Consider the following 24,122-nt stretch of genomic DNA (forward strand, 5'->3'; position numbering starts at 1 on the left):
CTAGCTGGGTGTTTCTCTCTTGTACGTGGAAAGAAAAAAAAAGAAAAAAAAAAAAAAAAAAAAAAAAGAGAAAAAGAAGATTTCCATAGGAAATTGATTATCACTTTCTCCCCTCCCCTTTCTAATATTTTGGCACAAACGCGTATGACGCTCAATGCAGATATAAAGGAACAGGTAACTGGACAGCACTGACAGCGTTATGAGACTTATTTGGCAAATCTGAACCACAGAAACAAGTGCTAAGGGTTTTTTTCCAGTTGTGGAAGTTGTTTGCTGTGACAGTTGCTGCAGGAAAAAAAAAATATTAAAACAGTCTGGAGCATGTATATTTAAAATGAACATTTTATAATACAAGTAAATACACACTCTCCCCATTTCTCCAGGCCAAAACACACCTCAGAGTATTTTAATCAGCTAAGTAAGTTTTAAACAGAGGGGTTTTGTGTCTGAGATGCCCTGGATCACGTGCAGTCACACGTGACAGCATGGGATAACCCATTAAACTGCGTATTCCGAAAATGGCAGCAGGGGCTTGGTCACGTCCAGCCCTAGAGCAGCCCTGGCCGCGGAACTCACTCAGCCCCTAGGACTTCCCAAGTGGCAGATACCTTCACCACACTGAGAAAACAGACTGTCTGTAGTTAATGCAAACAGACTGCGCGGTAACGAAGGTTTAACTGATCCAGTCAGAGCTCCCCACATCACAGACGTCTGTCCGTGGGCAGCTCAAGTCAGAAGTCGCTGCAGCAGCACCAGGAGCCCCAGGTTTGGCCTCTTGCTTTGTGTTGATCCATGCTGAGACAGCAGGGTACCAGCTGCACCCCTCTGGCGTGAGGCAAGAGGAAATTCATTCCTTTTGGGAACATTCCTGGGGGAATCACTTCTTGTGTGCTTTCAACACTTCCTTCGCCCCCCGCTGCTGCAATCCCAGGGAGGACAGGTGGGACAGGTGGATGGCAACAGGAATGCGTGAACACGAGTCAGCCCAGAGTCCCGCCCTATCCGGCTTTTCAGACACTGCGTGACACGAGCCTGGTGCTGTGCGAGGCAAATGTAAAGTCTCCTCCAAGCCTCTTGCGTGCTCACAGCAGCGCGGAGCGAGCGGCCCGACAGGCCCGACACGGCTGGAGGCAGAGCACTGGCTTCTCTCCGCGGAAACAAAGTCCAGTTTTTCATCACGATAAACTTCAGCTCCAAATTCTGACTGCAATGGCCCATGGCGTCGTAACCAAAGTGCTAACAGTTTCAGTGGAAGTGGCTTAAATGGGTATTTAGTTTGAAAAATCATAACAAAACAAAGAAAACCCACTTTTTTTTTTTTTTTTTTGCAGATTTTTTTTCTCATCACTGCAGTAACTGGGAATTGGTTTACTATGCACTATGCCTTTTGCTAAGGATTAAAGCCAATTCCATTTTCCAGTCTTTGTTCCCCCCGCCCACCCCCAGGAGATGCTTCCTTAGGAGACGCTGGAGCAACGGATGCTTGGGGAGCCCATTTGTGTGAGGACCTTGTCTAGCCACTGCAGAGGGCCGTTCAGATGCAGTTCAATCCAGCAGGGAGTACTGGTCACAGTCTGCCGCCTACAACAAAGAAGGGGTTGGGGGGTAGAGAAGAAAAAAAAAAAAAAAAAAGGCGAACGTAAATGTGACTTACAAAACTTTACAAATGTGAAAAGGTTTTACAGCTACTGAAGCATTCCTTCCTGCTTAGACAATAGTCTTGCACGCGGGGCCAAAGGAATGTCTCTCTCCTCACTAACACGCTGTTGGCCTGTGCTGTTCCCTTCTTTTACAAACCCTACCTTTGCTCGTTCTATTCCTTACAGCCCCAAAGGGGCAACTCGCTGTACAACCTACTCGCTCCTCGGATTCCTGAAAACAGGCACCACCCGGTTCCCTGAAGAGAAAGGAAAGGGTTTATCTAAGGAAAATTCTTCAGTTTTATTTTGCAGACCTTGCCTCTCCCAATTAGAGAGCAACAGAAGCAGTTCACCAAAGATGTTGAATTTCTCTGTGTATAAGGCAAAGTTGTTATCTTTTCACCAGATCTGTAGGTTTTAGCAGAAGGTGGAAGCGATGGAGAGAGATCACCGCGCAGCCACTCAGACTCCCTCCTGCAGCCCGCGGACCCTCTCCTCTGGGTGGCCGCTGAGCACCCTTTCTGCACCCTGTGCTGCGTATGTTGTGTACGGGGCACTGCAACTGCTCTGCACGTCATCAGCTGCCTTAAAAGAAGCAGTGAGTAAAACATTGCAAAATCTATCAGAACAGCAGAAACACAGTGTTAAACCACGTGGTTTTAAATCAAGAGCTGGTGCCAGAGAGCAGAGGGAGATGCCTTGCTGGGTCAGCGCACACCACGCTTTTACTCTCCCCTGCGCAGAGCACCTTCCCCCTCTCCGGTCTGCCTCGCTGTTCTCCCCGAGGCCAGACCCCATGGAGTGTCTCCTGAGGTAAAGCAGGAAGAGACGGGGAGGAAAGGAAGGGAAGAGAGGCCAAGGCACGGGGCAAGGGGCTCTGCCTCCTCTGCCGGGGCATGGCAGGAGTCTTGTTCCAGGCAGAGAGGCAGGGACAGCTGCTGTGGAGGAGGAGGATTACGAAGAGAGAGAAACAGCCTGGAAACAGCCTTGGTTTACACCCGCATTTCCCACAGAAGCTGTTCTTGGAATCTGTTTGTGGGAGGGAGAAGCCGAAGTCTGTGGGGCCCAGGGAGAAACCGCTGCTGAAAAGGGGACCCTTCCCTGAGGGACAGTCTCTCTGCTCTGTGGGGCTGCCCTGCGCTCCCAACGCCAGCCCTGCCCCTTCACGGCAGGGTAGGGGAGCGGGTCTCTGGGGTACGGCTCCACAAGGCTTTGGCCGAGGGCTGCACCCCGTTCTGTTGATGAATCTGTATCTCTCATCCTTTGAGCTGAAAATAGAAGCAGCTCCCTCAAGTCACCCCACCCATTCCCAGCTCAGGCGATGCCCCAGGAGTGGGCGTATGGGCAGGGCTTGTCCCATGCAGCGACTTAATAGTGAGTGTTCAGCATTAACAGAGTCTCGGGAGCGGTTTGGGCAGGAGGACTGCAGGACAGGGAGAGCAGAGCAGCTCTCGCTCTGTCAGCTTCAGTGAAGCACGCAAACCTCTCAGATCCCAGAAAAAAAATTCAGTCTGCCTTAACTTAACACAGCGCATTCCCCTTCACTGCCTGAAACCAGCCTGACACTGAGCACTGCAACAACACTGCACGGAAAACCGCTGCCTGCGGGGCTGCCGCACTTCGGCCCTCTGCAAACCTATCACGGCAAACTTCACGCTGCCTTCCCACCTGGACAACCAGCACACCAGCTCCAGCCTTTCACAAAGGCAAACCCTCAAAGCTCTCCACGACTTCAGCTCGCTCCGCCAGGCTCTCGCCGGCCAGAGGAGAACCTCTGGATCGCAGGCTGCTTATGCAACTGGCTTCTCCTCTCTTCCCTCCACCAAATCCCTGGCACAGGGGAGCACTAAACACCCCACCAACGAGACTGCTCAAACGGCTAGGCTGCTGAACCAGAAATCACTGGAACGGCGCTCTGGACGCAGCTTCCACAATAACATTTTCATATACGAATCAGTTCAACAAATAAACCTGCTTTGACAAAGGCAATCAGATGTAGTATTTTGTGGCAAGGAAATGAAGGAGCAAGAGAGCAGCTTCGGCGCGGTCAGCGCGAGCGTAGGGTTTCACTGACTACAATGCTCTAATGAGACAGTTGACTTTCCATAAGTCACGCTCATCTGGATTTCATTACGAGCCGTGGCTGCGAGCCAGGGCTGAAATGCTCTGGCCTGGGTGCAGGACAATTTCAAAACAAAATGGACTCCAAACATCTGGAGAAATGAAGAAAGTGAGAGAGTAACGTGCAGGGCCCAGGTTCCAGCTGATACTACGGCATCTCCCCTGTCTGCGGCAGGCGGCTGTGCGAGGGCAGCACCATCGGCAGCCAGCCGTGCTCCAGGAGGCAGGGACTGCCCCAAGATTTTCAAATATGGCCTCAGATTTAAGGGGTACGCAGTCAAGTAAGTATTTCAAAATCACGTTTGGTTTAATGTGATTGCCAGCTTTCTCTCTCATAAAATGTCATTTGTTTTCCAACTAATTTTGTGTCCCCTACTTGTACAATTAAACACTGATATCACTCCCTTTGCTGCTTAGGGATGTTTGCTTGCTAACGCAGCGGAGCGGCAGCAACCCAAGCTATGGAGTGCTCCGTCCCCCAGACTGCCTCCACCGTCCCCACACTGTCGGAATAACCACATCATCGATCCCAAACATCACACCCTACTGCATCTCCTTTTTTATCTTCAATATTCACTGGGAAAAACAGTAACCCTGTTTCTCCCACTGCCTCCAGTCACGTTGAAACAACAGCCCTATGACAAGCACTAAGGAAAGGATGAGGAAATTTAACGATAATTTTGCAGCAACTCTAACAGTTCTTCCAGATGTGAACTTTCAAGCCAATCTGCTTTCATTTTAACCCTGTCAGTCCCTGATAAAAGAAGCATCAAACCCAACTCATATCCATTAGGAAGCACTCACACTGATCCTGTCCTGATGACAGTGGAGTCATAAGACACAACCATCAAACATCAATCTGATTTTAAGTGATAGTTCCTACGTAGGTCACCTGGATTTATCTACTGTGCTTCAGGTAAAGCTCTTGATTCGTACAACACTGTGACCACATGTGCTCTTCACGTGGAAGAACAACATGTAAGATTTACATCACATGATGTATTTTTTACACAAATAGGATGGGAAAAACAAGACAGGAGATCAACATGTTCTCAACACCTACAACCTATCTGCATTACTGAAGAGACACTCTGCCAATTCCCCCATCTTAAAAGCTGAGTAAAGAAGTTTTGCAGAACGCTGTCGCAGGCTGTGAAGTACAGGAGTGGCAACGGCAAGCACAAGCGCACCGCGAGGTTTCATTCGAGAGGCCCGACCTGTATTCTGCTCCCCAGCCCTTGACAAAGCTCATTCGGATGGTGCACATGCGGGTCAGCTGGTACACAGCTTCGAAGCCCTGGTTCACAGACTGAGCCAAGAGAGCGGCAAATTCCTGGTTGTTAAAGATCTTCAAGTTACATCCTGTGAAAAAAAGAACATGACAAGAACAAGGCATTAGCTTCACTAAATGAAGGAATCCATTTCTTTCTGAGGATGGAAAGAAACTCAGTGCTGCTTTCCCATGTTCTCAGACCACGTGATACTACACACAGATTGTTTAAACACAGCACTTTGGAAAAGGAATCAAGGTTGCCACGTTTCCAGAGCTCATACGCTGAAAAGGAAGAAAACTGTGTTACAGGACAGAGAACGATGAATCGTGGTGCCCCCACAGCAGACTGTGACCTACGAGACCAGACCTGGGATCCTCACATGGAACCTCCTTCCATCTCCTTTACAGTCATTTCTCTCAAATTGTAATTTAAAAGCCTAGCTATGACCTAACGCTTAGCAGCGGCAATCACTACGGGGCCTGAAAGAAAGGAATGCACAGGCTGAAAACAGGAACTCGCTGGTGTTGGATTGACATGGTGTCCGTCAGCAGAAGTTCTGAAGTGAAGTCGCTCTGGCAAGTCAGAAACCAGTTAGCAGGGTTAAAGAGGCTGGTGGCGGAGCTGCTTCTGTCACCAGCATCTCTTAAATGTAACTATCACGCACCAAAGAATTCTCCTTTAAAACTGGAGTTTTCCCTCAGTGTTTAGTCCTGTCTAAAACACTGAGAACAACTTGTTCAATTCTTTTTAGGTGATAAAGGTGAAATGTAACAACATCCTTTATACTTTAAACAAATCAACAAATACACAACCCTTAAAGAAGCGCTGCTATGCTTGCTTTCTCTCAGATAACCAGAAACAAGCTACACTCTGAAACTTGGCATGCAATTCATGCTCATTTGGGATCACATATGGGCCAAGTCTGAAAAACAACCACTTGGACTGTGATGAATTGTGTTTTTCCAAAATCACTTCTGAGCCTACTCTCTTGGGCTGGACTCATACCGTCATCTGTTTTGGGTCGAACTGCATATAGCAAAGCGTAACCGCATGCAACAGCTCAGCAGCTGCGGAAACAACTACCCATTTTTGTGACCATGAAAGAGCACGGCCCAAGAGCCATGTGTCTTGCAGAGAGGTTGAAGAGAAGCTGCGTCAGGCGTATTGCAGTCTAAGGGTGAGAGCATCGGGGCCAGGCTGAGCACAGAGACAGAGCTATGGCAAAGAAAGCAAAAAAACTTCATCAGGATCAGGCTGCCAAGCTGTTCGGGCTTCAGGAGTGGATGGGAACAGGTCTCACCACAAGTATGCCTGTGGAGGAGTAGGTACGACTTAATCTTGTCAACAAGGGAATGAAGAAACTGCTTCAAACCCAGCAAAGATTTGAAGATGAGTCTGAGAAGGCAGCCAAAGACTGTGGCAAAAGTGGGGAAAGCCAGAGTCCAAAAAAATGTGCTTTAGATCAATCTACAGCGGAAATGTGGGTTGTTTATGTCTTCAGATGTTGACTCCAGGCAGGGTGGACTCTTGTGATGTGGCTAGAGAATTAAGTCATGTTTGCAACACTGGCAGCTGCTTCCTAAGCATCTGAGAAAGGAAACCCATTAAGATGGGCCAGAGCTCGCAGTGTACGGATCTCTTTTCAAAAGACAATCTTTATTCAAATATTTCTAAACAAAAAAGTTCACTTTTTAAATACATACATACTTCTAACTGTAAAAAATTAGCTTCTGTAACCAAGCCTAGCTAAATAGCTAAATTCCCTTTCAAACAGCATCCTACCATCCCAGCTCTTCCATTTATGTAACAAAAAACTATTTTCCTCCTAGACAAATGCAATAAGGTCTCTTGCCATGTTTCAGCATACTTCAGACATACGTTTGCTGTAACCAGAACAAAAAGGTGCCTGCAAATGCGATTTCCCAGAACAAAACTAATTCAGAAAGGGCGGGGCAGTGTTGTCTTTTACTACAGAACAATTAGAAGTAACAATTTAAGTCTATTATGGGTGAATTTAAATTAAGAAAAATGTCTTACATTTTATCCTTTTACTTAAAGATACAAACAAAATTATAAGCATGACTATCAGATAATTACAATACAATAAAGGACTGATAAAACACTGCACAGAACAAGCAGCAGATTCTGCTCTTCGTTCTGCTCAGACGCTGAAGTACTCTTTCTTCCTACTTGCACGAATGTTTTGCAAACAACTGTTGGAGCCTACACAGTAGCCTCCTTTATCAGCACCTTCACCCTTTAAGCTACAACAAAATGCCCTGAGTTGTCAAATTGCTTATAATAGCGTACAAGTTTGTGATTATTGTCAAGAACAGAGGTCAGCAAATCCATGCCTGCCTTGCCAAAGAGCTTGCTTTCCATAGCACGGCCCCGTGCGCAGAGCGTGGGGCCTGTGTAGGATCACAGATCGGACATGCTTCCGTACCTGGTGGAATCTTGCAGACTGTTGCTGGGTGCCAGCCGTAGCGCTGGTTGCAGTTGGGAGACTGGACAAAAATGGCACTGTCGCTAAGGCACTCGGCAAACACCTCACCGCCGATGTAGTAGAGTCTTACTCCTCTTCCTAGGAAACACACGGCACAGTTTTGGTTTAGCTTAGAACATTCATCTGCAAAATCTGCAAGAAGAGCTCGTAGACAACCTCTGCATGAAGCAGCTCTTAAAAAGTAGCTAACTATGAATGATGGAAAATGAAAACCACCTCTTTTGGTCCACTGGGTCATCCCAAGCAGGAGCAATAAATTCACTCTGTGAGCGAGTTCAGCTGAGGAAGGCGGGAGGACCAGTTCACAAAGTCAGGACTGCACTCTCCGGCCCCACTGTCAGTCACAGCCGGGCTGGCACAAACTTACACCTGACAGCCTGCTTACTCCAAACATACGTGTCTCCGATATTTTCCATACGAATGGAAAATATATATCAGTTAACATATGCTTTCAACCTTTCCTGAAAGTCATCACAGCTGGATACAACCATTTGTTTATTTACTTAGTGATCTGGAATTAAATTATACAACATTTTCAAATCACTGCCTTTGGTTTGAGATTACGTTGGCTACAAGGACAAACATACATTTCACACAGGAGTTTCACAAATTATTAAAATCTCAGTTAATAAAGATACAAATTTCAGGAATCCATCTTTACTGCTCATTTGCTGTTGTCTTACGTTCCTATGTGCCTTCATTCCCCCATAGAGCATAAGGAGCCTGCTGAATTTAAAGACTCGCTTCTGAATCTTGGGGGATTTTTTGGGGTTGGGGTTTTCTTGATGCTAGAAATCAAATTAGGAACAAGTAAGGAAAGATCCTCCTGTATGAAAGTTTACTGCTCAGGAAAGGGTATAAACGGGAGCAAAAGCAGGACAGAAAGTAGCTTCATTTCTGATAGAAGTCAGCAGAAAACGGGAAAGCATAAGCAATTTCACCTTTTATTAAAATTGCATAAATCTGGGATATTCTATTTAGTGCAAGTTTAACTGAAAACAAACTTGAATGTTACCTTGCAGTATAAGCAGGAAAAGTGGAAACTGAGATGAAAATGAAAGAAACAAAGTTTCCATTTATAAAAATCATTCAATTAGAAAATAAAACAGTGCAGGAAGGAACACACAAGATTATCACTACCATCCACTCAAATACAGAAGAGTGCATGTAAAAGTTTAAATTCTCTATTACATGCAGCAATTTTAGTGTTCCTCAGAGCGTTTTTTATTACACTTTTATGAAAAAGTACAATTAGCATTCCTTTATGAAAGATAGCCTGCTAAAACGCCACGGATATTCAACAAGCGCGGTGTTGTAAAACTGACCGAGCTGCATGTCGATTAGCTAAATAAAAAGCTTTACGCGCGAGTCTCCACCTTCCACCTTGAAAGACCCCGAACTAAAACAAGGAAACAGAAATTACCAATGTGCCGTCTCGTGAGTTCCACTGCCGCGTTCCTGTTCACATTAGACAGTAAACCAAGGCAGAAGCGTTCCGAATTCGATGGGTCAGTGAAACCATCCACGGTCATGGAGGGCTGAGAGGCGTGGAAGGTCTCTCCCACGCGCTGGTTGAGCTCATAGTAGGATATCGAGCACCAGAACGCTGGCTCACAGTAGGTAACGGGCTGCAAATCTGCACAAAATACAAACCAAAATGAATCACAGGCCCTCAGGATGAAAAAAAGTGACTGTTTTGAACTATTGTTCTGCTTCATTCCTTGGGCTCACTTTAACCATCAAACTTTAATTACTTGACAGATTTTAATGAACCGCAGCTAGAAAGTTACATCGCCCTGAAGCTTCTGGCACATGGAACAATCACAAGCAGTCAAAGATATCAGTCACTTCCCAAGCAGGGTGTCAGCTGTCTTCACTTAGCTTTACTGTGAAATGTGGGATCACTTTAGATAGCCACTACCCTAAAAAGACAAAATAAAAGAGAAAAAAGGAAGAAACAGAAAACCTTAGAAAGAGCAGCCCACAAACCTGCTCTGAGTACACAGGTCTCCAGAGCCCTACCGCTGTGCACTTACAGCAAGCAGCCAGCAAGTCCCACGTCCCTTCTCACTGACTCTGCTACGGTCTCTCTGGCTCAGATGAAACCAGTAGAGTTGTCTGCAATATGCACCCAATTGTATGGAATACTGGCATCAAAATGACTTACAAACTTTCTTCCAGTGCACTTGATCTCAAACTATCCAAAGAAAATCCACTTCCCCAATGGACAATGACGCATCTCCTTTATTTGGGGTACGGTGTGACTCAGCCTGGGGACTGAAGCTCACGAGCAGGCTGAGGCAGTTGCAGGAAGATAGCATTTCACACGCACCAAAGGTGGACACTCAAACGGCATTCAGTCATTTAACCGCTCCCACTGAAGCAAATGAGATTTCAGCAGAGGAAGACTCCTGTCAAACATTCTTGGAAATACTGCGCTAGATGGTGCCCAGTCCTGCTGTAAGCGAAGAATCTGCTGAGCAGAGGAAGTGGAAAACAGGCTAAGCTAATCGCTAAGTGCTCTATTTTCCCCATAAAATGCAAGAAATCAAAGCAGGAGAAGAATTCCCTCCAGTCCTCCGCCCAGTTTATCACTTCATCCCCATTCAAATGGCACTTAAAAGCAGAACAGAGCAACTTCCCATCTGGCCAAAGAGTTCACACCGAGCAGCAAAACCCAGCTTTTTCCATAGGCTTTCCCATCTGTTGCTCCTGCAAGGCTTAGGAGAATCTGGGGCTTAAGAGATCAGCTCCAAAAAACCAAAGACAGGTTTTTACCATCCCAGCCTCCTCTCACACTGAAGAACGTGTCTCTACACAGGTTTGAGAGTCATTTCTCATCTGGTACCTGCTGTTACTCCATAACCTTTAGAAACAGGCTGAAGCAGCCTGGCTTCAGGTAAAAGACATGCTGGTTTCCTCTCCATTGCTGTGGTGTAGGAGTTCCCAAAGTAGCTAATAATCAGAAAAAAAACCCTTTAGTTTCTGCTTTGTTACAAACTTTGCTGACAGCAAATAAGGAATTGAATAAAAGTGCATCTGGGGAACTCTGTAATCCTTAGCAGATCTTCAAAGTCTGTGAATTTTGGAGCTCATACCCATTCCCAGCTTCTTTCACAGTCTCCCTCTTCCCGTAATTATATCACCTGAAAGAAAAATGCTCTATCACAAGCAAAGCCCAGCGTTCCCGCTCTCCTCCACACATTACACCCACAAAAGCAAAAGCCTATCTTCCTCCTAGGGAAAAGGACACAACGCTCAAAGCGAAAGCTAACAGAAGGCAGTTCAACAGAACGAGGGGCGCTACACGCATTTAAGAGATCTGGTAAGCACGCCTGCTGCTTCTTCACATTTTAAACAATTCTATAGCGTAAAGCAAGCCCCTCTCCTGACATGCACAGATGATACCAAACACTTCCAGGAGTCACACGTTTACCGTCTCTGCCTTTTTCTCTCGCGTGGCATATTTGGTTGGGAAACTGCCACATCAGGCATTTTTCTCCAATACCAGCCTCATTCCAGCAATTAACAGCTGTGGCCTGCCGCAGTAATCTGTACACACCGTAACGGACTCTGGACTTCACACGACTCCGGTGCTGTTTGTGTAGAGGTACAGCAAATACCAGCCAATACCAGAGTCTCTCAAGGTGCGTCTACCCACTTAAGAAAACAGACTGCGTTCCACATGACTGTGCTTTTATTCCACAGCAAGTGCCTTTCTAATTGAAGGGCTGCTGAGCTCCAGAAAAATCAAATCAACTTTTGTTGATCTTCAAGCCATGTCCTCAGATTGGTACTATTCAAGTTATAAAAACACTGAAGCCTGCATGGCTCTCCATGGTTTCGTGGTCCTTTCCTTCAGAAACCACCTCCGCTTGGTTGCGACCCAAGGGAACTGCGGATTCCCCACTGACGGATGTACGGAAACTTTTATTTGCAACTTGAGGAAAGACACAAACCAACAAATCCTATTTTGAAGAAAAACTTGTCTCTAAAAAACACAACCAGGCTTTTGATGCTGCTGCTTTCTCCTGCGATTTGTGGTCGTAGGCTTCAGCTGAAGCTGTCATGGGCTGGGCGCGTTACCTCTTGTGTCAGAGCTGCCCTCTGTTTTCATTTTCAATTTATGGATTCCCTGTTTGGGGAAAAAGCAGCTCTGCTAAAGGCAGAGGATCCCAAGGGGGTAACACAATCACTAAAACAAGATGCCTTAAAACCAAGCAAATCCTGCCTGAATCATCTCTGTACAACTCCAACCTTGACTCACCACAGCTTTGCTTTCAGAAGTATCCACCGAGTACCGAGATGCCGCCCATACTGCACCTTCCCGACGAGATGAAAGCACTGCCTGTCCAGCTGCGCAGGGAAAAATCTGCTGGCTGCTCTGCACACTCTACAACGTGCGCTTTAATTACAAGAGCGGGTGTTACCCTGGATTCAGTTAATGCGTTTACACACAGCGTGTATCAGAAGTAACTGATGTATGCTACCCAACTGTACTAGCTGCAGCCACATTAATGCTAACGCCCTCCTCAGAAACATAAATAGGTGTGCACACTCCCTGCCCCTCTGTACTTTAAGAAATCTTTTCACTGCTTTGGGAAGCAGTGTTTCAACACAGAGAGGAACAGCAGCTCATGTTACTGATGGATTTGACCATAGGGCATGTGCTTATTTCACTTACTGCTTTTGCGTCAAGCCTTCTGCGGAGCAAACACTTACAATGGATTTCCTGTGCACCAAGGGACTGCCTTGCTCCAAAATAACAATATGCACGCAACCTCAGGCCTGGCCCGTGGCCAGCATAAACTCCCTGACTTCATTCCGATGTCCACATAATGCTGGCAACTCTCATTTTGGTTCTTCTCTGTGTTTTCTCCAGTTTATATTTCAGTAATACAGAAGAGATCATTGGACATGTAAAACTTCCATTTGAAACTTATGTTTGACAAATGAAAATTTGACAGCTGAAAGCTTGGACCAAAACTAGAATGCTACCAAATCAAAGAAGAAGCTGAAAAGAGAAAAAAAAAATAATCCAACGTGTTACTTTGCAACACTTTTGTGCCTGTGAATGGAAAGATGAAACTCTCCAAGTTCCTCCAGCCTCATATTGCAGTCTTACAGCTTCTTGCTGAAATACATACCTTGCACCTCAAACCAGCCTTCCTTCTATTGTTCTCGCTGGTTTGCCTCACGCTAGTTTATTGCCTTTGTAATTCTCTGGAATATGGCCACGGGATTTAAGTGTAAAGTTCAGATTACACAAAGTCAACTGCCTTAAAAGCTTCAGGTAGTTCTGCTCACATAAATGGACATTAATACTGTGACATTATTTTCTTAATGGCAAAACTCCAAAAACCCACCACACTCTGCTGCTGAAAGCTCGCTAACAATTCACCTCATTGTACACCATTGTGTTTTTTAAATTTCTATTCAATTTTTTTTAACAAATACACGGAGAAAGCCCATTAAACTTCTGCAGATCAAAGTACCTAGCCACTGGACTGTTCTGCTTACCCACAGAATTATACAGCGCAGCAAAAGCAGGAGCGTGCAGGCCACCAGCCACTGACTCCTGCGTGTCTAACCGGTGAGAGAACCTGCAAAGCTGAGAAAAAAAATCTGCTCTCCCAGCCTGCGCAACCCCTTTCTGGGCTGCAGAGACCAGCAGGCTGAAGGTCTGGTGGGCTGCCGGTGTTTTCACCCACACTGCTATAAGCAGCTCCTTACTTTAGATATGCCATCTACAAGTTACAGATGGAGAATTTAGTCATTTGACAATTTTAAGAGTTGCTCAGCTACATGCCATTTCGTTTATTTTGTAGCTCCTTCACATGCAAAAAAATTACAATAAAATTTTTAAATGAGACAAGTTCTTAATTTGTAGAAGCTCTTGCCTAAGAGCAATAAGTATTTGGTTTGCAAAACTTAAAGGTATCTTTTAATGTCAGTAAGTTAAAATGCTTTTCTGATATCTGCTCCTTAGACTACAAAGAGGTTCTTTGTGGTTAACTAGCTTCACCTGCTCCTACTTAGTTTTTGTCACCAGACAGCACGTTAGACATCTGACGGGCCCATCAGCCCAGCCGTGTGCATTAGTAACCAGCGTCCTTGTCAGAAAGGATACGCGCTGGGGCCCCTTTCGTAGAAACTCCTTTTTTCCTTATGTAAGGCAGATGCCACAGTCAACTTGCCAGGTTGGTTTTGTTACATGTAATTGGGTTTTTATTTTTAGGTTGGGGGAAAAAAAAAAAAAAAAAAAGCTACAAATTCTCATCAACTTCTAGGCAGCACACTGGAGCATAATGGATTAAAATGAAAAAAAAAAAGAAAAATGGAAATAAAAATCAGTCAGCCGTGAATTATCTTCTTAGGCTTTAACAGTTAAAGCAAATAAAAACTTAGTGGCACTGTGGCAATACATTCCATGCTTTGGGAAAAAAAAAAAAAAAGAAGAGAAAAGAAATCCCCCCTTCAACAGCCCCAAGATATCCACAAGTCAGCCAATGACTGACAAATTTTGGAGCAATGTCAAAGTACCCTCTGCCAGGATTAAAAGCATATGTAAACTTTATGGCTACGGTTATTCAAGAGTAATCTCAAGCGGCCTCTGTCTGCTGGCTTAATGAACATTTAGAGAACTGATCCTGCAGCCAGCCAGAGCCAGGAGTGCTTTTTATGACGGACCATTGAGAGCAATTTCAAACAGGGTAAGAGCTCAGACTGATGAAGACCAGACCTTTTATGTCTGTAGGTATCAAAATAAAGGGCAGGGCCATTTGAAAAGATAACAGAGGTTCAGAAATAGCCACAAATCCTCTAATAATATTCTCAAAGGTAAAGGTGCTGTTCAACTGCTCTACCTTCTTCTTCAGTTTTCCTCCTCTTCACCGTCTACAGGTTAAGGAGTGAATCAGAGAAGTCGGCGAGCTACTACGGCACTCAGGGCTGGACTGTCTTCCTGGAGCCCAGAATGGAGTTGGGCAGGGGAAAGCTAACTCAAGATTGCAGTGTAACTTGAGTTCGCTTGAAGAAAACCAACTGGCTCATTGGTAACGAAAATCCCACTGTGCATCTGTGGTTTGTGCATCTCAGCTACAATGTTCCTCCAGGCTCCTTTGGGCACAAGGCCCCACAGACACCTCTGATGCTCAGGTAAGGTTGTCCGTGACATCTGCGCCTCTCCATGATAGCATTTCTGTCCTCTGTCCATTTATTTGGGACTTTACTTGGACTCTCCAACTGCACACCAACCAGCTAGCCTCCTCCGCTTTGCTCTGCTCACTCCATGCTCAATTTCAGACTCTAACAACTCACACACTTGGGCCACCAGCTGTTCCAGCAGGTCAGGGCACTGGGACACGAGGGCTCTGGGCTGCTTTACGCCTGTGCGGTCTAGCAGCGATGCAACCCAGGTAGACTTACCCTGCGGTTTGATGCCACCCCAGCACTCGTAGTTTTGGTAGGAGTCCCAGCTCAGACCCTCAAGGCCACGTCTATCTGTGCTGTGTAACTGCACACTTGCTCTGCTGGGGACCGGGGTTTGCTCCTGAGCTAGGTTTTACATGAGGATGAGGTGCATTTGCTGCCCTTCAATCAAGCAGATGACTGCCTGAGCTGACGCAGCGATGCAGGCAGATTATTGCTCTGAACCTCAGCCCCCTGTCCACAATATGTGGAGAGCAGCATTTGCCCTCCAACGGATTTAATACCAAGTAAATAAACACAAAAAATTGTAAGGCACCCTGGTATACTGTAGAACAGCCCAGCAAGCACTACAAATTTACAAAGTAACTTTCCAGGAGACAAAGTTTAACCTCAAGCTGTGTCCTTTAAAAATATAAGAACACAAAACCACCAGCAAAACAGACATGCTCCCTGCAAATTCATGTCATCAAACAAGTGTACTACTGCTGCAGTCCTTCACTCATTCTTTCCAGAATTTGGCTGCCAACATTTCTTGTTTTTTCAATTAACTCTCTGATGTAAGTTCAGATTTCTTTATTTCATATAGTGTTACGATGAATCACTGTTATCACGGTAAAGAGGATTAGCGGAAAGGAACATCAACAGCGCTCACAGCCTCAACAGAAGTGCACAACCTCAAGAAATAACATTAAAATGTCACTGTCTTGACTGTAATTACACGCAGTTCTCAGGATCACATGCTTACCCAGATTATTGTGTGCTGGAGACATTGGGTTTGGTGATAAGTTTGGAGAACCTGAAAATCAAGACATTTTAATTATTAGTGCGGCATCGGTACAAGGAAAAACACTTGCACAAAATCTTCAGTGCTGCCCAGGCTTGTTGGCGGGATAACCCACTTCTCACTGAAGTTTCTCTGATGTTGATCACTCTTTACAGGAGCTTCCAAATGCTATTACTTAGAGAATCATAGAATAGTTTGGGTTGGAAGGGACCTTTAAAGGTCCCTTAGTCCAACGTCCCTGCAAGGAGCAGGGGCATCTCCAACCAGATCAGGTTGCTCAGAGCCCCGGCCAACCTGGCCTGGAATGTTTATCACTTGCTACATCTGCAATACTGCTAAGCATCTTCACAACGCATTCACTTAAGCTTAACCCATTAATTTTCAAAACCGAGCATGCAGTTCTCTGTTTTACTTTCACTTGCAGTTGTCAAAACTCCAGGTACCACCACGACAGCTACAGTCAAACCCAGGTAGCTGGACATTTAAGAGTTCTATTTTACCTTGCTACACACAAAACATACTCACTCGTAACAGTTGAAAACATCCCACTTCAGATCAACAAATCTTACTGGTTTTGGGACCACCGAGTCTTGGATCAAGCTAAACAGATCCACTCAAACAACTGTCAGTATTTTACCCCCAATCATTTCAATTTGGTCCACAAATTTTGCGCATATATTTCAAATATCTGCACTTAGATGTCCAGAGCAATTTCCACAGTCTCTGGATGCCACATGGATACAGACAGCTGGTACAGCTCATTTTTTTCTTTTCCTCTCACACTGAGTTCACTCAGTTTCTTTAAAAAATGTGGTTTTTTGTATAATGAGGAAAGTCCATGACATCTGAAGGAAGGGATATAGCATTTGAACATAAATTGTGTATTTACAGTATCTTCCAGACCAATCCGATTCCAGTCCACTTTCCCAAAAGCCATACACACATTCCAAATGTCAACCACATTACCAATAATTGTACACACTAAAATGGTTTGTGTCAATGGGTTTCTGTTTGATGCAGACAAACCAACCCACACTGCCTTCCTCCATCTGTGTAACTGAGGTGAAAGACTGCAAATCGGTCACCCCTCTTTCAGAATCCTGTGTACGCTCTATGGCTGAAGACACGCACAGAAATCAAGGTATTTGGGTGCAGTATTTGCACTGATTAAGTTCTGCATGTCTATCTTTATGTAAGTGCCATGTATTTGCATATCCCTCTTGTAAAGCATCAGCCCTTCTAACGAAGTGCTGATACAGGTTAGCATGAACACTAAGGCTGCTCATTCTAAACCTAGTCACTTGTTTTCTTGGCAAAGAGAGAACCCAGACTTTCAACTTTCTTTGGATATATCCACTAAATGATAAACCCATTTAAAACCAATGTGCTAGTGGTCATTTCAAATATAATTAACTGGACATTTCACTATGTAAACGATCAGACTATCAGAAAAAAATGTCCCTGAAGAAGAGTGCCAGCTATGCGCAAAATTTTCACGTGCATACAGATGCATGGATGCAGAATAAAAATGATCATCCTTAGGTGTCTAATGATGGATCTCGGGAAGAACAGGAACATGCTGTACCTTTCACCAGCAGCTCTAAAGCATACAGCCCTGTGCTTTACATGAGATGTCAGGCTACATTTACACTCCCACAGGGATAAAATACCTCAACCAACCATCTGATCGTCAGTTCCTCAAAGAAAAACTTTAAAGGAGTCTCTGATATGACCTAGAAAGCTGCAGCAAATGGCAAAAGATGACTTACCTGCATCCATGCTGGGGTTCATCTGGTGGTCACTAGTTTCTCCATCCTCACTCAAATAGCCCGGAGGAGGTGTCTCTAGAAGCATAAAATGATCATACTGTCATTGCAACTGGATGCAAAGTCTGGATTTTAGACACCAAAATAATTTCTTTTTTATTCACAATGAGCTAGATTTCTTTTTTATTACTTTTCTTCCTCAAGATGCTGAAAGAAGGAGCTGGCACAACCAGGATGATAATCATAGCATATTTGTGAATAACAGAGGAGGGGGAAACAAAAAAAAAAATCTGGATTTTCAGTCCTATAAAACTTTAAGCCACATAGACAGTTTTTTGTCCACATATTTTTCCTCTCTTGGTGTGCAGCTGCATAGCTTGTCCATGCAAATAAGGTGTAAATTGCTTGTAAAAGAGATACATAAATAGAAGAGCTCAATTCCATCGGAAATTTAGAGTTTTACTCAAATTAAAATGGCTGAATTTCATTCAAATCTAAACTTGCTAAGGGAACATTCAGCTTTAGATTTCACAATAAACTGAGTACATACTACCAAAGGGAAGAGGTGAATTTGAAGAAAACAAAACAAAACTATAAACAGCGCTGTTGTGTGTCTGCATTTACAGCTTTCATCTATTTTTGTATAGGTTCCCACTCCTTAGCTTCATAGCAATGATGGAAAGAAAGACTTTCCAGCCATTCAGCTTAGAACACATAGACACGATTCACTGTGCAATACGACCCTTTTCCCTCCGCTCGCTGTACGGAAGATGTACGGTACCTGGAATGTAGTTGCTCTGTGGCTCAATACCTGCTGGGAAGTTAGTGTTCTCTGGAATAGAATGACTATAATCGTCTAACGGCGGAAACTCAGCCGGGATCTCCGTGTGCCGAGGCACTAGCACTGGAGGTAACACTGCACAAATGGATAGGAGAAAAAAAAAATAGAACAGCAATGTTAACAGCTTTAAAATAAAATGACTGAAACTCTAGAAAATGAGGAGAAACCAGTTTGGAGTAACACCCTTAAATACACGCAACACCGAAGTCGCTAATTAAGGGACACAATTTGATACCTGCTTCTGAAATACCAGCGGCAGTTAGAGATGCTATTCTTAACATATCTCAGCTGGGGATGGGATACGTGCTGATCTGAACACACCTAGTCAGTCTGCCCCTTCCAAGGCAAAGAAACAGGTCTTCTTGAAAAACTATTTAAGAGAAGTTGTAACACATGATTCAAAAGGAATAAATTTCACATAAAATAGAACAGCAATATAAGATTAGCATAAACATCCAGACTGGTTCTGCAGATTTGTACTGACATGCATACTGTATTGCAGCTCCAGACGAAAGTCTCTTTCAGAGGCAGGAGGAGACTTGAGAACAGGAAGCTGAGTTGTGTTGGGAGTTATTCTTAGATCCACTTCAACTTAACAGTAAGTTTATCCTTAATTTAATATCAACAATTGGGGATGCACAGAACACTGTCCTAGTTCATACTTGTATCTACTATATGTGCGAGTTGTTTACATGCACACAATGCCACATTAGGAACCTGGCAGCAATGCAACCTGCTTGACGTGGATTTTATCGATTTTGAAATGATATTTTCCCCCTGAGTGCAGATTCATAAATTATTCTACTGCATACAGTAAGAGCTTATCATCAATAATAGATACACTTTGGTTTTAAAACCCTATGCCTGCTGCTTTATTCAATTTTGAAATGCACTTATAAATCACTGATGCTGGTACTGAGAAGCCAAGGTATCTGCAGGTAGGGCCAGCTGTACCTGGGGTTTCCACTCTTTGGTAATGATAAGGGTTCACGCAGACTTCATCCTTCTTCATGTTGAAGGCATACTCGCACATCTCCATTGCACGCAGCTCATGGTGGCTATGAAGGTCTGGCCACCGCCACAGCCGGCAGTAGATCACATGGGGAAGACCTTTCCGGTGAGATACTTGCAGCCGGCCATCTAACGATCTATTCGGAACACAGAGATGACAGCAATTCAGACCACGCTGACCACAGCCCACCAGACGCCACACGCAGGGGAACCCAACGTGAAGACTGCAGACTGCAGCAGGAGGCTCAAAGCACGGGCTGCTCGGCAAACGCAGCATCCTGACCCAATCGCAAAGGTGCTAGTCGCCAAACAGACAGCGCTGCGAGGAGGCACTCCAGTCCCGGGCTTCGGGCAAAGACGTACCTCTCTGAAAGCTGTACAATGTTTGTTTTCTATAACAGCCCTGTATTTATTAATTTTCTGAGAAGAGGTTAATTTGGAGGCAGAGACAAGAGCCACAGCAAGTAAGAACACCTCAGTTTAGTGGTTCTCCTTAAGCATTCATATGTGTCCCAACAAAGAGGCCATTTGCACAGCTCTCAACAATTTATGCTGCACACATAAAGGTCCTACGACTTCAAATATGTGCTAACGAAATTGGACTTTTAAAACCCAGAGAGACATGAACTTCCATTGTGATAAAATCAGCCAAAATTGATACAGGTACCTTTTCTTTAAATAGTGTTCACAAACATTACAAACAGGCAAGGCTTCCAGTTTCATTTTCCCAGTTGCAGATTGAAAGCAAAAAAAAGGAGCTTTTTTCAGCATCAGTTACTTTTGGTTTTACATCTAGCCCGTGTCTCCTCCAACTCATTTTTCACCTAATCCTGTCCTCACCCCAGAATGGCCTAGCAAACCTTCCTGGGAAGCAAGACAAGCGTGTCCAACTCCTCTCCAGCAAAGGAAAGAGCTGGAGCAGGGTCTCCTCCACCCTGCATGAGGGCTCTGCTCCCTGAGCCCCTGAACAGCAACTGCCCCCAGGCACTTTCTTTGAAGTTTAACCCTTCATTTCCCTTCCTCCTCTTAATGACTGAAATGAAAGACTTCAGGGGGTCGGTGAAATGAAATATTTCTATTTTTTAATTTGACAAGGAAAGGAAAAAAAAAAAGAAAATTGAAATTTTACATGGAATTATTTCCCTTGATTGTGTTGGCAGCCGATCTAGAAAAACCAAACCAAACCAAAACACACAAACAATTATTCAAACAGCGGTTGCGCTAGTCTTGGCTTGCCCTAAGAGAGTATTCCCAAAAGCTTCTCTGGCACAGCTTGGTAACACACACACCTCCTGTAAACAGTGCTGCAACGACGAGGCCGGCAAAACACCACCAGTTCAAGCAGCTACTGACAAGCGCTGGATTTAGGGGAGCAGGAAAACGCGTCACATGTAAGTTATGCATAACGTATATAAGCACTCTATGCCATAACCAAGGGACTTACTGGTACAGGTTACAAACCAAAAAATATAATCTAACATCTTCAAGTATATTACAAACCCAAAAAATGCACGATGTCCACAGTTATTATTTATATTATGCATTTGTAGTTTGTATTTCTTCACACTGTGCCTGTTATTTACAGGTCATATATTCTCTTCAGGCTGCTGTGTGACTGGGCAACCAACCAGCTGAGTACCTGGCACCTTCTCCAAGTGTGTCCTGGTGCCCAGCTCCTTCCGAGGACAGGAAAGCAGAAACCAGGCTTCCAATGGAAGATTCACAAGGAGGGCAGCAGTGTCTAGAACTGATCTTCTGTGGAAGGCGGGAATCTCGGTATTGATTCCAATGGTGCCAAGACTTTACTTACGTCACCCCAAAACTTGTCACAGTTTGTAAAAATTAAAAAAAAAACCCTGTTTTTCTTTTTGTCTTAGGAAAGGTTAGCAACTGAGGGAGGGAGTAACACAAAGTGTGTATGACTGTGGGAATACCTGCAAGGATGGTTCTCTCCCTATGTTTTCCAGGATAGAAGAAACTCTTTACACCTACAACAGAACATCCCAGGCAGCTGGAAGGACCAGGGTCCTTGGTAAAAGCTACAAAATCTTTACAAAAGATGAGCCAGCTCACCTCCATGCCTGACTCACTCTCTGGAAGCCATGCGGGAACACATGGACACTTCCACAAACTCCCCAAGCAGTTACCAAAATTCTATGAAGATGGCATTGTGCCCCGATTCCTCCTCCAGTGTCCCAGCTCCTGAACTAGTAGTCCTGCTGGGATGCGGGACGCAGCGCTAAAACAAACGTGCCAGGAAGGAGACAGATGCAGTAATATGGCGAACACAGACACCATGGTTGCTACAGGGACTGAACTTGAGACTTTTTGTCCCAGATGCAGTGGTCCTCACTGTCCGTCCTGGTTAATGGGGCCCTTCTGCAGACAAGGTGCTCACAGGAGACAGTGGAGAGAGACACCAAGTCACTGTTGTCCCAGCAGTCCCCAAACCCTGAGCAGCTTCAGTGGTTATCTAAAAGAAAAACAGCCCAAAAGCCTAACACAGCTCTCAACCACTAGTATCACTGATACTGATTTCTGTCAGCAGAGACTGCACACTGCAGAAAACATGCTGTGCTTGCTGTCTGCCACTGCTCGCGGCATGAATGCCGTCTGTAAGACAGATGAGAGAGGAACTTCTCTACAATCTTATCTAAGAAGACTTTTTAAAATGACAGAGCCATATGGTTTATTTTCAAATATAATAACCTCCCCTTCTTCCCTCTTCCCCCAGTAAGAAGATAAGGTAAAAGAAATTACATTTCCCCAAAGCCCTGGGGGCTAATTACATTTTTATGATTGTGAAATCTCTCCTCAGGCTCTCTGTTAAGGGACTTGGGACAAAACATCATCATCTGCGTGTTCTTGGGAAGAACACGGCTAAGGAACAGGGCAGCTTGCTTTCTCTCTGCTGTCCTGCCTCAACCCTCAAAGAGCATTTTCTCCAAATGGTACGGCTGAGATGGGACACAAGATCAGATGAGCAAACACTGCGCTCTGCTAAAGGCAGCTTTCTGTGTACATGCAGCACTCCGGTCACCACAGTCAATTGCGCGTCTTCATGAGCTAACTGAATGCTCACTCGTAGATGCAAACACTTGATCAAGCACGGGAACTGTCTCAAGCACCCAGTCATCTCGCTTATAAATGACCTAGGCTGCTGTCTTAAGGGCAGATGGGCCAAGCTACGGGACTAGCACTGCCTTGGTGAGATGGTCTTCGTCCCATCCAACACCCTCCCGTTCCCACAGTCCTGCCCTGTCTCATCTACTCCCTTCGCTCAGCGGCTCCTGTCCCCTCAGCATCATACCACAAGCCAGCTCAGGTCTCTAATTTGGCAGAAGACTACTTATTTTTTCATGGTTTAACAGGCTGTAACACTTCTTGGAGGAATCTGATGAAATTCCAAAGCTGGCGTGAGAGCAGTTAATATATACTTTTGTGAGGGTGAACCACAGCTGAGGAAGCATTTGACAGGCTCACTATCTCTGAGCCCACAGCCCTCAGGGATGACCCAAGGAAGTGTCTCTCACATCCACGTGCAGGGTAATCTGATAAACTCCACAGCACACACAACTTCTACCCTTTCTTGCTCCTGTTCTGAAGTACAGTCTGATCTTGAAGGCTGAAGTATTCCCCAAACCACCTGAGAGCTCAGCACATCCAGGCTTCATTAAAACCAACGGAATCTAAGCATCAAAATTTCCACTGGTTTAATGACTTGTTCCTCCCTCTTACCTTTCTTTTAACCATCCTGTGCTGAGCAGATCTCCCTGTACAACTGACTTGATACATTTATTATTCAATACTACCTAATAGGATTTATTTTAAAAATACCAATACTTTTAAAAATACCGTGTGGTGAGATTAAATAGCAGAAGCTGTGAAGAGCTCTTCTTTTCAGTGTCGATGTTTAGACTGAGTGGCTGACGTAGACTCTCGCTGCCAGAGGGTGTTCTAGTGCATCTTTCATAGCTAGAATGTATTCTGAACTGGCAAGATAAGAATGAGAAAATACCATGATCCACAAGCCTGTTTTACTACAGGAAACATGATGAGCTGTAGTTATCACCGCCTGCAAGCGTGAGAGCATGTAGGCTATGAGAGCCTGCAAGATAAAGTAAAAACAAAGCCAGAACAGCAAGATTGCTGCGCTGATACCAGTTAGCAGTGGTTTATAACAAAGAAATTAACTCAGTGATTCAGAAAAACAAAGTCCTGATATGACAAGACAAAGAAGTGGAGAGGAGGAAGACAGCGGCTCAGCGATGTCAAGGATCAGCCCACTGAGAAGCAGGGCAGAGACCAGCACCTCCCCACCTGAAGGACGACCGCGTGGCCAGCAGACCCGCTGGGCAGCTGTGCCAGAGCGGGAGAGCAGACTGACACCTCATAGCGTGTTTGTCCCAGTCCACGCTGTGGGTGTCAGCAATAAAGATAATGACTGTGCACCCATATCCTGCATGTAAGACAGCTCAGAAGACTCAGGGCTTGGTAAAAGATGCCCAAGGAGAAGTTAGCCAAAGGCTGGAGGGTTACAACATGTGCGTTCAAACATCATCAACACACCTGGGGCTGCTATAACAGAGATTTAAAAAGACTGGATGGGGAAAGAGACCAAGACTCCAGGAATGCAGTCAGGTAATTTAATTGCTTGCACAACAGCAAAAGGCACGGTCAGGACACTGCTGCAGTAAAACCCCCTCAGGCTGAACACCTTTAGGACTGATCCATCCTTACACGTGACA

At 44.9% G+C, this 24,122-nt stretch overlaps 1 protein-coding gene across 3 annotated transcripts in view; it reads right to left on the reverse strand.

Annotated features, from left to right (window-relative positions):
* Positions 1-324: 324 nt before the first annotated feature.
* The window catches only part of SMAD3 (SMAD family member 3), a 74,062-nt gene continuing 50,264 nt past the window's right edge, over positions 325-24,122 (reverse strand). For all 3 annotated transcript variants that reach the window (XM_010126781.2, XM_086757312.1, XM_086757311.1), the window contains exons 2-9: positions 19,318-19,511; positions 18,304-18,438; positions 17,526-17,600; positions 15,718-15,768; positions 8,965-9,177; positions 7,482-7,619; positions 4,979-5,123; positions 325-1,581 (exon numbers count right to left, since the gene is read on the reverse strand). In XM_010126781.2, the coding sequence (XP_010125083.1) occupies positions 1,458-1,581; positions 4,979-5,123; positions 7,482-7,619; positions 8,965-9,177; positions 15,718-15,768; positions 17,526-17,600; positions 18,304-18,438; positions 19,318-19,511 (1,075 nt within the window). In that variant the 3' untranslated portion in view covers positions 325-1,457. The remainder of the gene's footprint in view (positions 1,582-4,978; positions 5,124-7,481; positions 7,620-8,964; positions 9,178-15,717; positions 15,769-17,525; positions 17,601-18,303; positions 18,439-19,317; positions 19,512-24,122) is intronic.

Source organism: Chlamydotis macqueenii, chromosome 12 (genome assembly GCF_036417535.1).
Source record: "Chlamydotis macqueenii isolate bChlMac1 chromosome 12, bChlMac1.mat, whole genome shotgun sequence".
Classification (NCBI taxonomy): Eukaryota; Metazoa; Chordata; class Aves; order Otidiformes; family Otididae; genus Chlamydotis; species Chlamydotis macqueenii.